This window comes from Melanerpes formicivorus, unplaced genomic scaffold (genome assembly GCF_026170545.1).
Source record: "Melanerpes formicivorus ecotype bairdi unplaced genomic scaffold, bMelFor1.0.p_v2 SCAF_17, whole genome shotgun sequence".
NCBI classification, from domain to species: domain Eukaryota; kingdom Metazoa; phylum Chordata; class Aves; order Piciformes; family Picidae; genus Melanerpes; species Melanerpes formicivorus.
The window spans coordinates 8,233,994-8,252,748 of NW_027142369.1; the positions used below are offsets into that span (position 1 = coordinate 8,233,994).

The following is an 18,755-nucleotide window of genomic DNA, read 5'->3' on the forward strand; positions in this document are numbered from 1 at the left end:
ACCTATAATATAACTTAATAATCTATATGGCTTTGTCATAGAACTCCATAGTTGTATTCATCACCTCTAATCTCATTTTGGTGACTGTTTCAGAACCCAGGTGTTGGATATCTACAAACTTTTCTCCAATTTCCAATGAAAGGATATTCAAGTATTCACCTTTAATACTGCTAATGTCAGACAAATTATTCCAAATCAGATCTTTCTACTGCTTCATTAAAAGATATTAATATCTCTGTTGTTGATATTTTAAAGTTATTATATTCCATTTTCTTTTTTGACAGTTGCATCACACTGGTGCCTTGCTTACCCTATCATTAATGACATCTGGAGGTTTTTTAACTTTTTGTTTCCAGCTGATAAGCATACAGCTCAGATAGTAACAGCAAGACTTTCTAACACAACTCCATGCAGCCTTGTGCGTGATTTTGCAGAAGTTGTAAAGATGGATTTTGTTTATGGTACAAAAGATAAGACTTGGAAAAGTAATCAAGAGGGAAACACTGCCTCACTAGATGGCAGTATTTCCATGCTCTTTCTCTACACAAAATTATTACAGCCCATACAGAGTTCCACTTTTCTAACAGCGAAATGAAAAACCTGGTCTCTAACGTGTGCTGAGGGAAACAGAAGGCAGGTATGAACTCCTAACTGTCCTCTTATAAAAAACACACATCCTTCTGCAGGTGACAAACTACGCAAGAAATGCCTCAACAAGGAATAGTAATTGCACTCAGGATTTGAATGCACAAACACATGTAGCTTCCTTAGAAGAAAACTTCATATATTCAAGAAATAGATGGGAAGTACTTCATACAAAAGCTTTAGAAAGAAAGTAAAACAATTTCTCCCGTTTCTGGTCTTCATGCTGCTACAGTTGATAGTGAGACCAAAGCCTTCATGGTTTCAAAGCAGTCCTCAGGTGTCAAGTGCCCTTGACTACAATCTTATGAACAGCTTCTGGATTAATGATTAACTTTTCTCAATTGAAAAACACAACAGCCACTTCATGAACAAACAAAGCAAGATTAAATATATGCTTTTAAAAGCCACAATTTCAAAACACAAGAGATTATAAAAAAATCTCAGGAGGTAAACTGTTATTACTGAGGAAACAGTTAAGTCTAATAGATACCCTTAATTTTAAAATTAAAAATAGACTATTCTCAGCAGAAAGCAAGTTCTAGGAAGGATATAAACAGAGCAGCAGAGATCCAAAGATGTAGACTGATCATAAGTTAAAGAAAAAGTAAGAAAATCAAGAAAACTACCCCATCAAATGTGCAAGATGGTTACAAGTAAGTAGTTAGAAAAAAGTCCCTTTTTTTTTTTGCATTGACAGAACCAACCTGGTCAATGTTGAGGCGAAGAGGCATTAATGAAACACGTAAACAACATTCCTGTGGGGATCTGCCAGACTCTGGACGGACATGTAATGCTTTAACTGTTAACTGAAAAAAAAATCCAAGATAAATAAATCCCAGAACACTAGCTAGGAAAAACATTTACTGTAAAACACCTGTACTACTCTGATTTCACTTGCCAATTATAAAGCTACTACTGAATAAGTAACTTACTATATATGTTAAAAATAAGAAAATTAAAATAAGAAAAAACAAATTCATAAATCCTTACAACCAGTAAGACTACAGTGCATCATAAAACTACAACTTCCCATGTCTAGTAGGAAGTCTAATCCTACTCATACAAACAGTAGTTTGTTCAAAACTGGAATGTGAAACCTATCAAAACAGTCCCGCACATCTACTTTTTGTTTTGTTTTTTTAACTGGTAGGATCTCAGAAACATTAAAACCTGCAATAGTAGTATTCAAACTGATTTTTTTTATTTAGTTCTAATATCCAAAACCAAGTCAAGCAAATGACTATCAGTAAGCTATATTACCTCAATGCTTCAGGATATCACATTCCTTCTGCAAGACTGAGAAATGTATACCACCCCCACAATGACAATCCAACCACCATAATTACAGTGAATTAACATATTCCATAACTGTACCATGTTTGAATGTGCTTTTCTGGGCATCTCCTTACTGCAGTAGAGATAGAGAAATTTATTCATCTGTGATGTAGCTAATCGATCTCTAATCTCCAAGTCTTGAACAATAAAAACCTGCCGTGACACTGGCTGTTCCAATAGACTGGATTCACTGTCTGCACCAACTGGAGGGTATACCTCATGCTGGAATTTCACCTTTTAAAAAGCAAAGAAAATCATAATCAGCTTCAGTGAAAAGCAACCTTTAACAATAGAATACTACTTTAATAAATAAATCAATAAAACCACAGTACATGCAAGAGCTTTAAAAGCTGTCTACTACTTTTAATTTACAAGAATATTGGGATTTCTGAGAACTTCAAATTTTTGCCCATCTGGTACTAGAAACATTCAAAATTCTTAGTTATAAACATGTTCATATTTTAGGATGTAAATTAAAGCCAAAGAGTCAGTGCAAGACAAGTAAGTTTTGCTGCTTGCTTTAATACGAACTCTGCTTTTTCTCCTCCATCCTGACATCTTTCTTACATATTGTTAAAGACTGTACCAGGCAATCTTGTAATTCTTGAATCCTGCACCTTCTACATTTAGGGAAGTAAGGTTTTCCCTGCCAACAGACTTCCCAAGTAGTTTCCTCCAGTCTCAGTTTCCTTTTTCTTTACTCATTTTAGTCCATACAAATTCTAAACTATTACCTTTCTTAAATTCTAAAGACTTCTGAATTTTCTCCTTTTCCTCCCTTCTTTATGTAGTTCTCATTTTCAATCGAAGACCTGTGGTTACCTACAAATCATTCCCTGTCTCAATAATGCCCATAGCATCCCTGCCTGCAATGTAATGAAGCAGAGCTCACATAGCAAGCAGCACAGTGGCTTCCTCTGGCCAGATAGTGAGATTCTAAGAAACACTATTTATGTGCCCTGTATTTGAGATGTGTGATAACAAACATTTAAGTGTTGAAGAGAAAAATAGATATTCATCACAAACACGGCTCAAAAACCTTGTCTCCTTTAAATTACTCTTTACATTTTCTTTTCATTTATTCTCTCCTTAATTACTTAAGCATCATGATTATTATTATTAAACTTTTAGAAGGACCTTTACAAGCAACTTTATTCAGCAAATAACTAATACTGTGCTAGAAGAACAAATTCACTTTGTTCACCTTCTAAGTGATTGCCCAGATGTAGGTAATCCTACCAAATTCTAATAGAAAGTTATGAAACATGTAAAGATATTCACACAGAGACAGTCATAACTGAAGCTGTTTCTGTCATTCACCTTGCTTAACTGTATTTCCATTAGGAAGTCTGGGTTTCTTCCTCTTCCCCCACCACATGCTGTACTCCGTCCATGCCTCGTTGGTGTATGAGAAGGAGAACTATGAGGGCTTCTGGGAAAATGAAGTAAAAATAAAACAACTCAAAACTCAACACCTTCACAGATCAAACTTTGAGGTATTTTGCTGCTTACAAGAGAAAAATACTAGAAGATACCAATAAAACACTGGGAACTGTTACTATTAAACGTACTTCCTTTTTATTGTTCATGTAATGCATACTTAAGCGAAATGTTACCTGCATGCTTCCCACTAAATTAACACTCATAAAACATTTCCTTAACTTTGGCTGTAATAATATTAATTACTTTTCAGTTTACATGATTCCTGAAAACCAGATTCCACAGTAATAGTCTCTTATGCTCCTTAAGCACCAATCTCCTTAAGAAAATTTAACTTCTAATTTAATCATTAAAAGCAAACCCTTCCCGTCAATCCCCACAAACGAACACAACCAAAAGTGGCTTTTCTGGGATATGATGGGAAAAAGATACTCTGGTGTGAGGAGCTGAACTCTACCAACCTGACCCATTCTATGATTATTTGTGAGGAGGGAGCAAAGAAGCAAGCAAGGGAGAATTGAGACTGAATAGTGAGATTAAACTCAAATCAGAAGGAAAATTAAGTCTTTTTAAATACTCCAATTTACAGAATTGCATCAAATACTTACATGAAACTTTTAGCTGGAGATGTTGGTGGTGCAGTCCCAAAATCCCTTCCACCATAGAGATGCCAAATAAGAGAGATTTCTTTTACAACATAGCGTACCAGAGGAACAGGAAAATGAAGGGGAGCTTTGCTTGTATCTGTTTTTTTAATAGGCTGGCTGAAATGATTTTCCTTTATGATAATTGCATCATCAACCATTATTTTTATCACTGGCTCTTCCTCTTTTTCCTAATTAAAAAAAGAAAACAAAATATATATATATATATACCTAGCATTGACACGTGATCCTTCATTGAGATGTCCAGTTCTTCCCTATGAAAAGAAATTAAACTATTCCATACTGTCTTCTAAAGTTTATACAACACACACGGGGTTTATGAATAACTTTTACATAGTAGCTTAAAGGCAACAACACATAAATTATAGGCTGAGAAGTGGTTGGGGGAAAAAGAAAAAATCCCCATCCAAATTGTTAACAAAACAAGAATTGAAAACAAACAAAAAAAAATCACTAAATAGCCCAGGATAACATATTAGCACCTTTGGAAACAAAGGTAGCTAGGCAAATACAGATTCCAATCAGGGATCCAGAAATAGTTCAGTCTTTTAAGAAGAGTAAAACTAAAGATGCTGTTAGAAAAACATGAACAGAAACTGTTTTCAAGGAGTCAGAGTATAGTTTCCCAGTTCTCTTAATGCAGTGGACAGCAGTGTAAAATGACATGTAAACATGTCTCTCAGATTTGGCAAGGTTCTTAGGCCCATAAATGCATTGAAAGCTTAGAATATAGCATATTCCTATGACTATGAATAGAAGACTAGATGATGTGCGAAGCTGTTATTTTGATTAATACTGTATTTTGCTTCAAACATCTTTGTTTTTTAACCATGTCATTATTGTAAGTTAAAATGGCAATGATAAAATATGACTAAAATGTAGGAAAACTGCCAATATAGTGTAATGTAATACTCATACCAGAAAACAATTACACACTGCTGAGATATATACTTGCATTCATTACTAAAAGTCCTTTTACACTGAAAGGACATCATTAAGCAACCACAAAAGGCTGGGAAGTTTCATTTGTCCAGGTCTTACATATGCTTTTCTTTAATTCACTTTATACATTGATTTTTTTAATATTTTTTTTTTTAGAAATTCTCAAAGCTTCTTACAGCAACAGCGACTTTGGGTGCAAAAAGAATGCAGAAGTCATCACTCTCTGCAGGAACATCTCCCATGGCCTCATTTATCAGGTGATGAGTGAATGACGTATAAGTGGGACTTGAATCTTGTGAGATATTTCCACTTTCATCTGGAAACAGGAAGAGATCTGAGCAAGATGGCTCCTGAGTTTGAGATCTGTCATCCAAAATTCCTAGGAGTTGAAGGAGTGTAGAGAAAAGACATCTTTCAGTGGAAAAATCTTTACAAAATATAAAAAATGAACAAAATAATTTAACAGTTAACTGAAATGTATTACTTCAATCACAAAGGAATTTGCTTATTATATAGTTCGAATCAATTCCTAGTATAAATAAAATACAATCTTCAAAAATTAATCTACTAGTTATGATTAAGTGATTACCACAAAACCATAACTAGCTACTCTAAGTAGAGATGAACTGACAAAATACAGAAAAACTCACACCACCACATTAATAACTTTCAGTACTACATGGACTGCTCAACTTCCACAACCCGGAAGAGGAGCAGACATCATGAAAATAATTAAATTCTCTCTTTGCAATACAGTATCCTTAGCCAATTTAAATGTGGATTTATCTCTAGTCATGATGGAAAAACCACAATCCTGTGATAAAAATCAATTATCTTGTTCTACCTGCTAACTGAAAGATTTCTAAACATTAAAATCTCTGTGAGTCAGAATTCTACCATCCTTCTAGAGTTCCTTCATACACAGAAGTCTCCAATCCCTCCACACTGCAGTATGTCATATAAACTTACATCCATAATAACAATTACTCCTAGAGAATGTGGAGTCTCAGAGTCCCACAAAATCAGACTCTTCCCTTGCTGTTTTCTTTACCAAAATCTTAAATTCCTTTTGCATTACTGTTATTAAAAGGAGAATCTGTTTGATAGTTTGAAGACTTTAGACATCAAAGGTATGTTGTCACTCTTGTTGTAGCATCCCTGCATACGCACAACTTTCAATCCACTTTCCTTCCATAAAGATTGTGCTTTATGTGTACTTACGCCTCCAGAGGATTCTTACCATTGGACTCTGGCTTCATGGCAGAAGCAGCCTGTTGAGTCTCAATTTCCTCCATTGCATCACTCATCAAGTCCCGTAGAATCTGTTGCTCTGATTCAGCAAGGACTGGTCCATGGGAAGATGGTTGGCTAAAAGTCTCTACCTGTAGGAGAGGAACTATATATAGTACGTTTTCAAAGACAACTGTAATACCATGATGAGTAAGCTTTGCCGGAACAGCTTGATATACAGCTCTTCTACTGTAAGAAGCAAGACCTTAACTTTATAAATAAACAAGTGAGCTGAAACTGAGCGAGATGATTCATAAAGTAGGTTAGAACACTTAGTTCAGGGTATTTTGATCACGAGAGTACTTGGACAGCTCGGGTATGTCCTGGAATTTATTTTTTTAGATAACAACAAGGTACAAGAGATAAACAGCACAGAGTATTTTGAAATATTTTAAGTAGTGGCCAAAGCAGCGGGGGGAAATCAACATTTTTGTCAAAATACATTTTAAGGTAGAAGCAATGTTAGTTTCTTTGGAAAAAGAATAGGGATCTCAAAAATAAAACATATTACCAGGAAGCATAAAGTTATGTTGATAGAACTTTGTCATTTATACCTTCATTTTCGGCTTGCTAACTCCACGTTTAATCTCTGTTTTAGCAGGTGGATGCAAATCACCGTAACTTGCAATATACTGAATGAGATTCATAAGTGCAGCACATGAATCTGAGCAGGTACGAATATGGATTACATCACTGGAACAGTGCAGCTCAAAATGTGGTTTAGTCTAGATAACAACAGCAAAAGAGATAAAAATACTCTTCAAATGAAAGTGCAGTTCCATAAAAATAGCATCTATACACAGTGGTTTGTAAATTAATTTACTTAGCTAGTCAAAAAGACTTTAAAAAAATAATTCCCCATGTAAAATGAAAAATCTTCCATGATTTTAAGTGTAACAACTTTCAAATCACAATCTGTCATGGAATTGCACCTGTGGTTGAATACTTACTCTTTCCCCATCGCAATCAGATTTTACTGCTGTAATGGTTAGTTCCAGCAGTCCCATTTCCATAACACGAACATAATCTGAAAAGCAATGAGCAATTGAAAAAACCCAGTAACAAAGAAACAAAAAACATGACCAAATAAAAATTAAGACTTATTAACAAACACTACCCTTAGTACATATTTTTGGTTATTAAACTATTAGAGTATAAACATAACAAAGGGATGTTTTTCATTAAACCATTTATGTCTGCACTTCCTTCTTTTATGATGATTATTCAAGTTTCAGCTACACAAATCAAAAACTCAAATCTTTTCAATCTAATGTATCATTACCACTGCTAACATCTGTATGCAGTTTAAGTTATCTATCCTCATGCCAATTGTGTTAGAGAAGTAGAGCACATAGAAGATGGGTGACTAAGCATCCTAGCAGTTTTTAGCTGATGTGCGAGAGAGGACATGCTTGCATTTTATTACTCTTTCAGTACTATGGCTAACTTCTTCTTTTTCTTGTTTAAACAAAACAGGAGTATCTTTGTTCTATCCTTCTTATTGCTGTCTACAACTACCTGAAGGGAGGTTGTAGCCAGGTGGGGCTTGGTCTCTTCTCCCAGGCAACCAGCACCAGAACAAGAGGACACAGTCTCAAGCCGCACTAGGGGAGGTTTAGGCTGGATGTTAGGAAGAAGTTCTTCACAGAAAGGGTGATTTGCCATTGGAATGGGCTGCCCAGGGAGGTGGTGGAGTCACCATCAGTGGAGGTGTTTAAGAAGAGACTGGTTGAGGCACTTGGTGCCATGGCTTAGTTGATTAGATAGTGTTGGTGATGGGTTGCACTTGATGATCTTGAAGGTCTTTTCCAACCTGGTTACTTCTATTCTATTCTATTCTTCACTAGAGATGTCTTACCTAAGCTAAATATACACATTTGCATGCACAATATTTCAGTGTTTCCTCAGCTGATTTGTTAAATACTGACTCAAGTTCCTCAGTCATTAAAAACTGTTATTATATGAATGAAAGCAGTGAGCATAATTCTTTTCAGAACCTAGAACTGTCAATGTAATGCCTTTCAAGTTCAACTACACAGAATATAGACCTCATAAAATGAGATCTCCTTTCTATGAAGTTCTTTCAGTGCCAACTCCAGATTTTTAAAAATACACCTTTTTTTCAAATACACATTATAGAGCTAATAATAGAGCTCATCCACAAATCCAAACTAGAGGCCTCAGATTGTCAACAACACTGGATTATTCATTCATATTCAACTTGCTGCTCCTTATCTACTCAGACCCCTCTTTTAATAGCCTTTATATATTCTGAATATGCATGCAATTTTGTTTCTTTAGGCTCAGCAGTTCATTAGTCATATCTAAAATATCCTTACCTCTACGGAGGTTCACTGTAACAGTGTTGCACTTGTCAGACAGATGCAAAGCAGCTTCATCTAAAATTATCCTAAAAGATAGGAAAATAACAAACCAAACCAAAACAAACATGCTAGAGAAATCCTGTGTAATTCACTAGTCAAAAAAAAAAAAACAGTATTGAAACAGGTAATTAAAACCACAAATACATGAGGCATATCTTAATCCAAACTCTTCCTCTGAACCTCATCTGCATTTCAATTTGTGTATTTGTCTGTAGATTAAAAAGCAATGCTTTTGGCACACAGAATTAACAGTTGTTTCTTTTTTTTTTCTTTTTAATGCAGTAGCAGAAACATTTGTTTTGAAGGTCATTTATCTGCAATTAGGCAGATATGAAAAAGTTAGAGATGTAATACTTAGTGTCTCTAAATAACAAATCTAAGAAACCTTAAGATGCTAGTAATTAACAAAATAGACACAATTTCCTTTCAGGGCCTCTTTCAACCATATTAAAAACTGAATTGCTAATTGTTAAAGGAAGGAATCCAACTTGCATTTAACTTAATAAACCAGAAGCATTACACATAAGCAAATAATATTTCAAAAGATAGAAACCAGTGTGATCAATTACACGATACAAATGCTTCCTAAGTCAAAAAAATGTAGATAGGCATTATGTGTTTCACAATCACTTAAATTATACCTGAGGGTAGAAGAAGATTTATCTACTGCAACACTGCTGGAAATGCTGAAAGTTTCAACAGTAAGCAGAGATCTGACCGGCAAAAATAAGGGCCTAACAACAAACAAGAAGGAAAAAAATGTTATACTCTGCACTTATTCAGAACTGCAATCAAAGTCTTATAGATTACCTAGCTAGATCTTCCCAGGCGTAGGCAAATGCTTATCCTGCTTTAAGTTTCCCTCAATTCAGGGGATTTCTGTTAAGCACTTTTCCCAAACAAGCCTAAATATTCTTTACAATATGCAAACTCAAAACATTCCTAAAGAATAAATATATAGCTGTGGTGTCACTAAATTACATACACTTGCATTTTATTTACCTGTAATCCAGAGCACAACTCCACAGATGTACGTGAAAAGTTGTAATTGTAGTAGGAGGATTATATCCCAGAACAGGCTCATCAGAAATATTCAAAAAATATAAAATCTAAAAATTATAAACATATTATTATAACACTTCAGTATTTGTTAAATATATAGACAACTATGCGTTAGAAAACAAAATCTGTAGCATGTATGACAATAAAATGTTTGATTAGTAGAAGAAAAAGGAAGCAAGTAATCTCAGGTATTCAAAGCTGCTTACTCAGTATCTTGATAGAGAAAAACATGGAATGTAAACTGGGCAAAAAATACACCCTCCAAACTCTAGCCTCAAAGGTATGGAAAAGACCAACCCACAGACACCTAAGTGGCTACTTGTACAATGCAGCACAATCTATTTTTAATGCATTCCCTAGACTCAATTATCTTTCTTTGCAGTTGTTACTGTAGTGTTAGCATTATCTTTGTTTGCTCTTCTTGTAATACTGTACATTCTTAAAGTTATCTTTGGTTATCTTTACCTTTTGGGGGGGATGAGAAAGGAAGTCTGCTCAGAATCAGAAATACGTACATACACTTTGTATATACTGTTATTCCTATGTATTACTCTATGAAATAACCCCGCCTCTCCCCCTTGGTAAGAGCTGCCATAGGTCTCTTTCAAACCAAAAACCCACTAAAAAAGTTCTTAAACTCTTCCAAACCTGAGGTATAGTATACCAACACTGACAGTTTTCTAACTGTTCCCTCGACCTCTTTGGCCAGTTTATTTGTCTCATCTCCCTTAAAAAAAATGCAATGTCTGAGTTCATGCACATTTGCACACAGATTCCAGATCAAGGGTCTCTAGCCCTGTACGCTCTGCTGCACCCCTGCATCCACACACATTAGTACCACCCTTCTAATTCAGAAGTTTGTGTTACTAAAATTTCTGTAAACTTCTGCTTACTGCTTCCCCAAGGAAAGCATTCAAACAATGTAACAAACAATGCTATTCAAACAATGTAACAAGAAACAGACAAGGGAGAAAAAGAACTTGAGGAATGAAGTGAGCAGAAGGGAAACAAAAAATACAGAAATGTTTTCAGTGCTGCAAGTAGCCATTCTTGATTTGTTTGAGGGTGTTTGGGGGTTTTATTTCACGGATTACCTGAGTATTTGCATAGCACTGGACTACTGAGACTTTCCATTTGAACTTTTTTTAAACAACAACAACAAAAGTAAACAAAAGACCCATCAAAAAACCTGAAATTCCCTGACATGTTGTGGGCAGAGATTGAGGAACTGTAACAAATTAATACACAAATAAGACTTAAAGAGCAAGACTCCAGTCTGTCAGTGGTCTCAAAGTAGACAAGACATAATAACAACTTCAAAAGCAAAGATAGTATGACTGCCTAACAAAGATTATTCATGAAGGTTTAGTTTGATACTTAAAGCAGCTGTTAAGGCCAGACTGAAACTGAAGTTGTAGTTGAGAAAACTGTAGCCATCTGACCTGTTCATGCCAGCTTAAACCTGAAGGTAGTACTCTGTGCTGTAGGGTGGCTCCTCTTAGTCCAACAGCAACCAGAAATTCCTGCATGAGAAAGGTGCACAAGTCAGTTTACACGAAATACATGCAAGTATTTGACATCTAGATTATGAAACAGTCATTCTTCTGCTCAGAGAACTTCCAAGTGTCTAGAAATGTCAAAAAGGACTGGGCCATTTCAATAAAATGTTGCTTCCTACTTTTTTGCAATAGGATAGTTTCTGATGGTGATAGGCAGGAAAGGTAATTGTTCATTCATTCTGGGATTCACCAGGAATTACTAGGAGTACCAACACAATGTAGGTCTTTCTTACGCTGTTCAAATCAGAGTCAACTGAACCTCCATGATATTGTGCTGTTCTGCAGCTTCCTTCTCTCTTGATAATTGTACCAAGCTGCCTGTCACCAGTTTTAGCCAAGCTAATGATTGCCACTGTCAAAGCTAAATGTGCGACACTTACCAGCATGACTCCAAACAGGTAAGCAAAGACTGCCTATTAGATGACACTGCTAGTAACCGGTGCAGGAAGTTTTAACTCCCTGTGTCTGTTTCTGCCTGGTTTAGTGCAAGATTAAACGTAAATCAAAGGCAAAACAAGAAAAATGTCAGCTGGCCAAGAAACGCATTCAGTTATGTGATGTGAGCAGCAAACTGAATTAAGCTGATACTTAAATCTTACAATCCAGCCAAAAGATTCTAACAGAAAATTAGTTTGAGGATGAAGGTCTCAATTACATAGTTTCTTAACCTATAGCTTTTGTAACCCTACATCTAGATGCTTCCACATAAACTGAAATAAGTCATTTAGAAAAGCACGTCAAAACCACAAACCTTTGTATTGCTTTCTATTTTATCTGATTGTATTTTGACTGCAACTGTCAGCATACTTGGACAATCCACTCCTACACCATCTGAAGTGGTCCTACTAAGACCATCTTCTTCAGAAAAACAAATAGTAGGTTCTAACCAATGGGGACGTATTGTGCTGGGCAGTCGTACTTCAGAGGAAGGAACAACTCCATCAACCGAACCTGAAAAGATATTTTAGAATTATTAACCTTGTGCTTCAAAACCGTTAGTGCTTTTTATGCTTAATGTCTTTTAAATTATTTTAATTACCAATGTTAGTCATGCACACTGAAAATCAAAAACTGTGAAGAGAACATTACAGGTGATCCAATATTTAAACCTATGTTTCTCACTAAAATCTTCAATGTGACTACAAGCTTTGTTTCTATACTTGCCTAATGAAACAGCAAAGTTGAAGTAAAGGGCAGAAACCTCTTACAGGTTACATGAAAAGACAGGAATACATCTCTCCTTTTCATTTTACAAGATGGTGCCATGTTAACCTCTAAACACACAATAATTAAACCTTGCACTGAATACTCATAAACTTCAAAACTGTTGATTCAGAGATCTGAGGGGAAAATGTTAAAAGGTTTAACTACATGAAGGTTACCAGCCATATAAGCTACACTGACAAATTCTTCACCTGCTGACTAGAATTATCTACCTAAGAAAGAAGCAGCAGATACCATTAACTTGTACCTTTTTAAATGAAATCACCAGTAACATGTAGGAAATACATACTCTCATAACAAAGAACAGACTCTACAGCTAATTTGGCAGAGGACCACAGTATTCTTAAAGACCTGCAGCTGCCAAGGGAAGTTTGAGCTAACCTATAGCTAAGTAAATACAGCTACCATGAAGTTGTATTAGTGGAGCACTTAGCTATGAACTACATCTATTGTGCCAAGGGAAGCATTTCTCCTAAAAGCCATCCCAATCCCAGCCCTACCTTGATGATATAAATTGAAGCTGCTAGAATGCAGACAAACATAGTGTCTGTCCTCAAAGCCTTCATATTTAGTCACACTGAAAAGTGAGCCACTGTTGAATTCAAACCAGAATTCACCGTATTTTCCTTCAAGTGTGTTTCCATCATCCTGCTAAAGGAAGAATTAAAAAAAAGACAAAGTAATTGTTTGCTGAGTTTCCTGCAGCTGAACAGTCTAAATTAGCATAATACTTGCTACCAACAGATTTTCCTTCTTGCAATTATTTATTCCCATGTTAAACAAAGAAAACAGAATTACTAAAATATTGTGTTCCATTATTGTCCAGTTATGGTATAATAGGATGAAGACTACAGAATTATTGTTTTAAGATACCCATTTCATCCAAAAAGCAGTACATCTAGAATGAAGGGAATCTTGATAAAGACAACACAACTACTTCTTCCAGGCCCAGTATCTCACCTTTACATCTGTGAATATTGACACTAGTCCATGTGTCACATTTAGGAGAACCGATAGAAAGCTTTGTGAGTTCTTATTCTGAGAGTCAAGCTTTTTCCTTCTGCGTGAACGATAGTTTGGATCAACGGTGGAATAATATTGTAGAGTTTCTTCTTCAGATCCACTCTCATCATCTAACATACACAATGAAAAAGAGAACTACATCAACAAGACACTATTTTTCCACCCAGAATATGATTCAATTTCATATTATTCTACTTGATTAAACAGTAATCTACTTTTTTTCTTTTCCTTGGGTTAAGTAAATATTTTCTTACAAGTTTACAAATTCTTTCCACTATCAGCTTCATCGCTTCAGTCAATTAAGATTTTGAATCACTATAGTTCTAAATGCTTTATTAAGTTTATTACCATAATGAACTGCAGATTTAAACTGACTAAAGCTGTCTTTACTGAAAGTGTTGATGAGCTGGCTGGCCACAGATAGTCCAACACCGTAAGAAAGGTTTTCAAATGTTTCTACGGGAGATGGAGCTGTGGGTTCCCACAACAATAAATCATTGCTGATCCTAGGAAGAAATATAGTGTCATTATACAAAACATATGACTACATTCCCACTTAATATGGGGTCAGTCAAGTAATATTTGCTCTGCAGATTTCATATAATAACTTCATAAACTAGCAAAAGTTCAAGAGCACAAGAAAGAATAGAGTATTCATGAGTAAAAGCAATAAATAAAGTAACTTTTTTTCCTGTAATGGTAGTATTCACATATGAAAGTCTAACATTTGCCAGTGACACAAAAGGCTCTGTTAGCAGGTGTATATTAGCTCAGTAGGTTGGGGCGGGGGTGACAAAACCCTATTTTGATCACATCAATTTTCAAGCAAAGTTGCAGGAAATATTAGTTCAATTTCAAAGGAGTCTGTGTCTGTTGGGTTAAAGATATATGTGACATTTGGTACAGAAGCATTACACTGAATTAATTGAATGCAAGATTCAGCTTGGCCCCTTTGAAAGCTAAAAAGCGCTTTGGAAATAAAATATTACCTGTTAGAGGATAAAATAGAGCAGCATGTCTCTTCATGTAGCTAATCCATAGCATAATACCTATTTTTCACTTGATTTAATCTAGTTGTATTTCTTGCTTTACAGAAATAAATCAACTAAACTAACGGAAATAAATTCTGAACACCTATCTGTAGGTCAAGCTCATTTTCTCTACATTTTTTTAAGCCTTTGTAAAGCTTAGAAAACTCAGTTATGTTTTTTTACCCCTGCCTTCACTGTATCTGATGTTTTAGACAGAGAATTACTGAATAAAGAGGAAAGAACAAAATTGAATGCAACAGTTTTAGAAATATGAGAGAATTCAGAAAGATGAGCGCAAAATTAAACGTTTCAAACACCGATCCAAAGAAAGTATTCACTGAAAGCAAAAGAGTATTTAACTTTATTCTTTGTTTACAGAATCTGTCAAGCATTTTTATTAGCTACTGCTATGGCACCAGTCAGTGGTGACTCAGAGGGTAATTTGGAAAAATATTTATACATCATTTTATGGTCCCTACAGAACTACACAAATGTATTTGTGCTATAGCTGCTCATTCCATTGTTTTATCAACAATGATTACAGAACTGAAAGTAAAGGTCACAATAACCAAGCAAAACAATCATCATACTTGCCTATTGTAAAGCTTTTCATAAAAGCTTTTGTTTGGTAGTGTTAAGTGTATGTTTGGTAACGTGAGTTCCAGTACATAATGAGAATTGCTAATTGTTTTATCCTGAAATTCAGTCATTTCAATTATATCTCCTGGCATCACCATCTGAAAATAAAACAAAAAACCAAGAAAAACTCTTGAGTTAAGAAACAACCAACCAACCAACAAAAAACCCAAAAACAACACAAGCCAAAACTAGAAGTCAGAAGATGCATACAAAGTAGTGAGAGAATATTAAATTTTCACTACCATAAGCAGAAAGCAATAACAAAAGAAAATTGCAGTACCTCTTCATTTTCAAACATCACTCTACGAGAAGAAAAAGGAGAAGGCTCTGGTCTTCTAATATCACACACATCCTTCAAAGAATGAGACCCTCCTTCTTCTTCTTCTTGAAAGTTATTATCACATTCTTCCTCCTCAGCTGCTATCCTTTCCAGAATAGAGTGCACAGCCAGAGGGTTTATTTTCAATACAATCCTGACATAGGAAAAGTTATGCAGAATATGACATTAGAGATGCTTAGAATTCCTGTATCCATTCACAGTCACACATCCCCTAACTCTACTAGCTAGCCATTAAGTACACACACGCTAAGCAGCTCAATGACCAGAGACTTTTTTATTAGACAATGTATGCTATTAGACAAAGCAATACCATTAAGAGAAATGCCAAACCAGTAGGCACAAAGGAACAAGGAGAAAGAATCATCAAAGATTAGTGTCATTCTTTTTCAACTCCATCAGGTGACCATTAGGAGACCCAAGAAAAACCTAGCACTCTCCCAAAACAAGATTTTCATCACTAGGCTATCAACAGCTAGTTAAAAATGCTCTGAGATGTAGGTAGCATATTACACATACGCAGTGTTATAGAAAAATCTGTCATTACAAAAGAAATTCACACTGAAAAATCGTCCATATAAACGTGCTGCCAGAAAGCCTCTACACTCTGCCTCTTTAAACATCTTATTACATGCTGCAGCTGTTAAGTCCTTCTATTCACTAAGGACTGTGCAGAGTACTATATTGCCTTAGATGTGATATAAGCTGCAATAATGCAGTTAAAATATAATTATTTTTAACACTGTTACAGCTTTATAACAGTTTATAGTAATGCTTAGAGGAAAAATTCCACAGATTTGTTTGTTTGTTTGGTATGCAGTCTTGAATGTGAAAGTAGGACAAAAGGTAGTGACAAAAAAGTTTAAAGTCTCTAATCATGTAACTCTCTGGAATTTATTCACCCATGCACAAATATTATATGTTAAAATCATCTTGTATTATTACAAATGCAGAGGTTTGGTACTTTTTTGGTGGGGTGTTCTTTTGTTTGGGTTTTTTTGTTTGTTTGTTTGACTAAATCTTTGTCCTCTTTTCAACAGCTATGTGGTCTGTCCTTGCAAGTCATTTTAAAGCATTTACCACACAGTCTGTACTACAACTGGAAAATACAGGAGCACTTCATAAAAGTCTAAGGAACTTGCACTAAAAAGAAAAATATATAAACAGAAAAAGGCAAGCATTATTTTACCGAGGCCAGTCAAAATTGTCTGATGATGATGTTATATCTCCATCTATCCCACCAGACACTTGAAAAAATTTTATTGGTGCTTCTGCATTATCTTCTTCAAATGAACCTGAATAGAAAAAAAAAAAATCTTTTAAAGATTAACATAAGAATGACAACTGCTAACTTCAGGCTGCCCAATCCTCAGGCTGGATTCCAACAGGCAAATGTCAATGCTCTTATATTATCTTTTCCTCCAAATTCAGTACCAATATTTAGAAAAAAAAATTATTTCACATTATCTTCTAGCTACCAGCAGTTAGAAAAACAGACACTTCTAATGCATAGATATTTGCATTTACAATACATAGCAGCACTGCATTATGTCACAACCTTGGGAAGTACACAGAATGACAGATCAGCAGAGAAGGCAGCAAATACAAACTAATCTCTCAGATTTATTACTTCAAAAGATAATAAAGTATAAAAATACAAAATTTGTTTCAATGATAGCTATTAAAGACATCATTCACTTAATTTCTAGACTAGGCTGGAGATTCCTGCTTTGTACAGCTGTACTGCTCCCCTACAAACCTATAAAACTTATCCTAACACAATGATAGATATCCCAGAGATACACCAACTTTGCTTCAGTTTGATGTAAGGGTGTAACAGAATGTAACAGAAACACTAGCTCAGATCTCAAAACCAAGAACGCAGGCACTTTACCTACATACATTAGTCTCTCCTCCTAGCAGTATTGACGTATGCTAATAGAACACTAAACTGCAGGAGAGATACATGCTCCAAAATTCAGATGGAAAGACATTTCTTGTGTTAATTCATGAGGACTTTTGTCTCAGCCATGTACAGAAAATGATATTTGAATATAATGTTAAAATTCTTACCAGTTAGCTCTTTAAAGGTAAGTTCTAATTTAACTTGCTCTGGAGTTGACCCTCCTACAAACTCAGTTTTAAATTCCATATCTGTAAATTCAAGATGAAGAATTTCCTTCTGAAGTGATTTCTTAAACCACGGTCCTCTCTCCTGATCTGAACGTAGGTCAGGTATTGGGAAGCGAACAGAGAGATTTAATGCTGGGGCAGTGACTTGAATCGAAATTCTACAGTTTGCAGGAGTATGTGAATCATCCAGAAAAACTTCAGTAAATGCTTTATGCTAAAAAACAAAGGAGATGAAAACAGTAATAATGTACATTACAGAAAATAACACTACAATGGGGAAAGAAAGCTTTTGATGATTGATATCCAAAATAAAAAATATTTATTTTTCATGTACCACACAAAATACACTTATTAGGGCCAATTATTATTACTGCTAGGGTATCTCTCTAGTACTGGTGCTGTTAAGTTTCTTAGCTAGAAACCAAGGTTACTAGTAATTAGGAAAACGTCTATCATTGTATTTTTCCCTCTTAAATCAGTACCAAACAATGCTCGGCTCAGTTAGGAAGTGCCATGTCTTGAAGAATTATTGGTTTTTAAAACACTGCTGAGCAGGCAGGGACTATTTTCAGTAAGTCTGGCTTCCAACTCCTGGGACTAGTATGTCATTCAAAGCCTCCACAAGTGTAGCTTATAGCTGACATTCAGCAATAAAATTACATAAAGATATATGTTGCTTGCATAGAAAATCAGGTAATTGCATTAATCGTTCCTCATGCATTTCAAAAGGAGCCTTCAAGTTTAACATTATTGTGCTTAAATCTTGCTCACAAACTGAACAAAGGCACATAGCTCCAACTTCTCCTCATCCTCCATTACTAGAATGAGATGCCTATGTTCCCCAATCTTTCTATTACCTACCCCAAAAGAAGTGGGTAAGGCACAGCAGCGGCAGCTGAGCTGACTGTGACACCTAAAGATTTCAATATAGAAGTGTAATTGTCAGCAACAGTTTATATCAGCTGCTGGAGAGCACAAAGGGACAGATGAAGTTAAAGTCCTCTTTTCTGCTCATTTCTGCTTGCTTCACAAAGCTGAGAACTTAA

General features: G+C 35.3%; 1 protein-coding gene across 3 annotated transcripts in view; it reads right to left on the minus strand.

Annotated features, from left to right (window-relative positions):
- Positions 1-18,755, minus strand: part of ATG2B (autophagy related 2B) — a 48,848-nt gene that overhangs the window by 11,435 nt on the left and 18,658 nt on the right. For 2 of the 3 annotated variants that reach the window (XM_068148871.1, XM_068148873.1), the window contains 20 exons: positions 17,650-17,923; positions 16,766-16,871; positions 15,520-15,712; positions 15,195-15,337; positions 13,918-14,075; positions 13,507-13,679; positions 13,047-13,197; positions 12,074-12,273; positions 11,206-11,286; positions 9,704-9,810; positions 9,343-9,435; positions 8,657-8,727; positions 7,268-7,344; positions 6,872-7,042; positions 6,268-6,409; positions 5,204-5,406; positions 4,029-4,255; positions 3,301-3,412; positions 2,020-2,214; positions 1,350-1,451 (listed from right to left, as the gene is read on the minus strand). In XM_068148871.1, coding sequence (XP_068004972.1) covers positions 1,350-1,451; positions 2,020-2,214; positions 3,301-3,412; positions 4,029-4,255; positions 5,204-5,406; positions 6,268-6,409; positions 6,872-7,042; positions 7,268-7,344; positions 8,657-8,727; positions 9,343-9,435; positions 9,704-9,810; positions 11,206-11,286; positions 12,074-12,273; positions 13,047-13,197; positions 13,507-13,679; positions 13,918-14,075; positions 15,195-15,337; positions 15,520-15,712; positions 16,766-16,871; positions 17,650-17,923 — 2,979 coding nt within the window. The remainder of the gene's footprint in view (positions 1-1,349; positions 1,452-2,019; positions 2,215-3,300; positions 3,413-4,028; positions 4,256-5,203; positions 5,407-6,267; positions 6,410-6,871; positions 7,043-7,267; positions 7,345-8,656; positions 8,728-9,342; positions 9,436-9,703; positions 9,811-11,205; positions 11,287-12,073; positions 12,274-13,046; positions 13,198-13,506; positions 13,680-13,917; positions 14,076-15,194; positions 15,338-15,519; positions 15,713-16,765; positions 16,872-17,649; positions 17,924-18,755) is intronic. The other variant, XM_068148872.1, reaches the window with a different exon arrangement.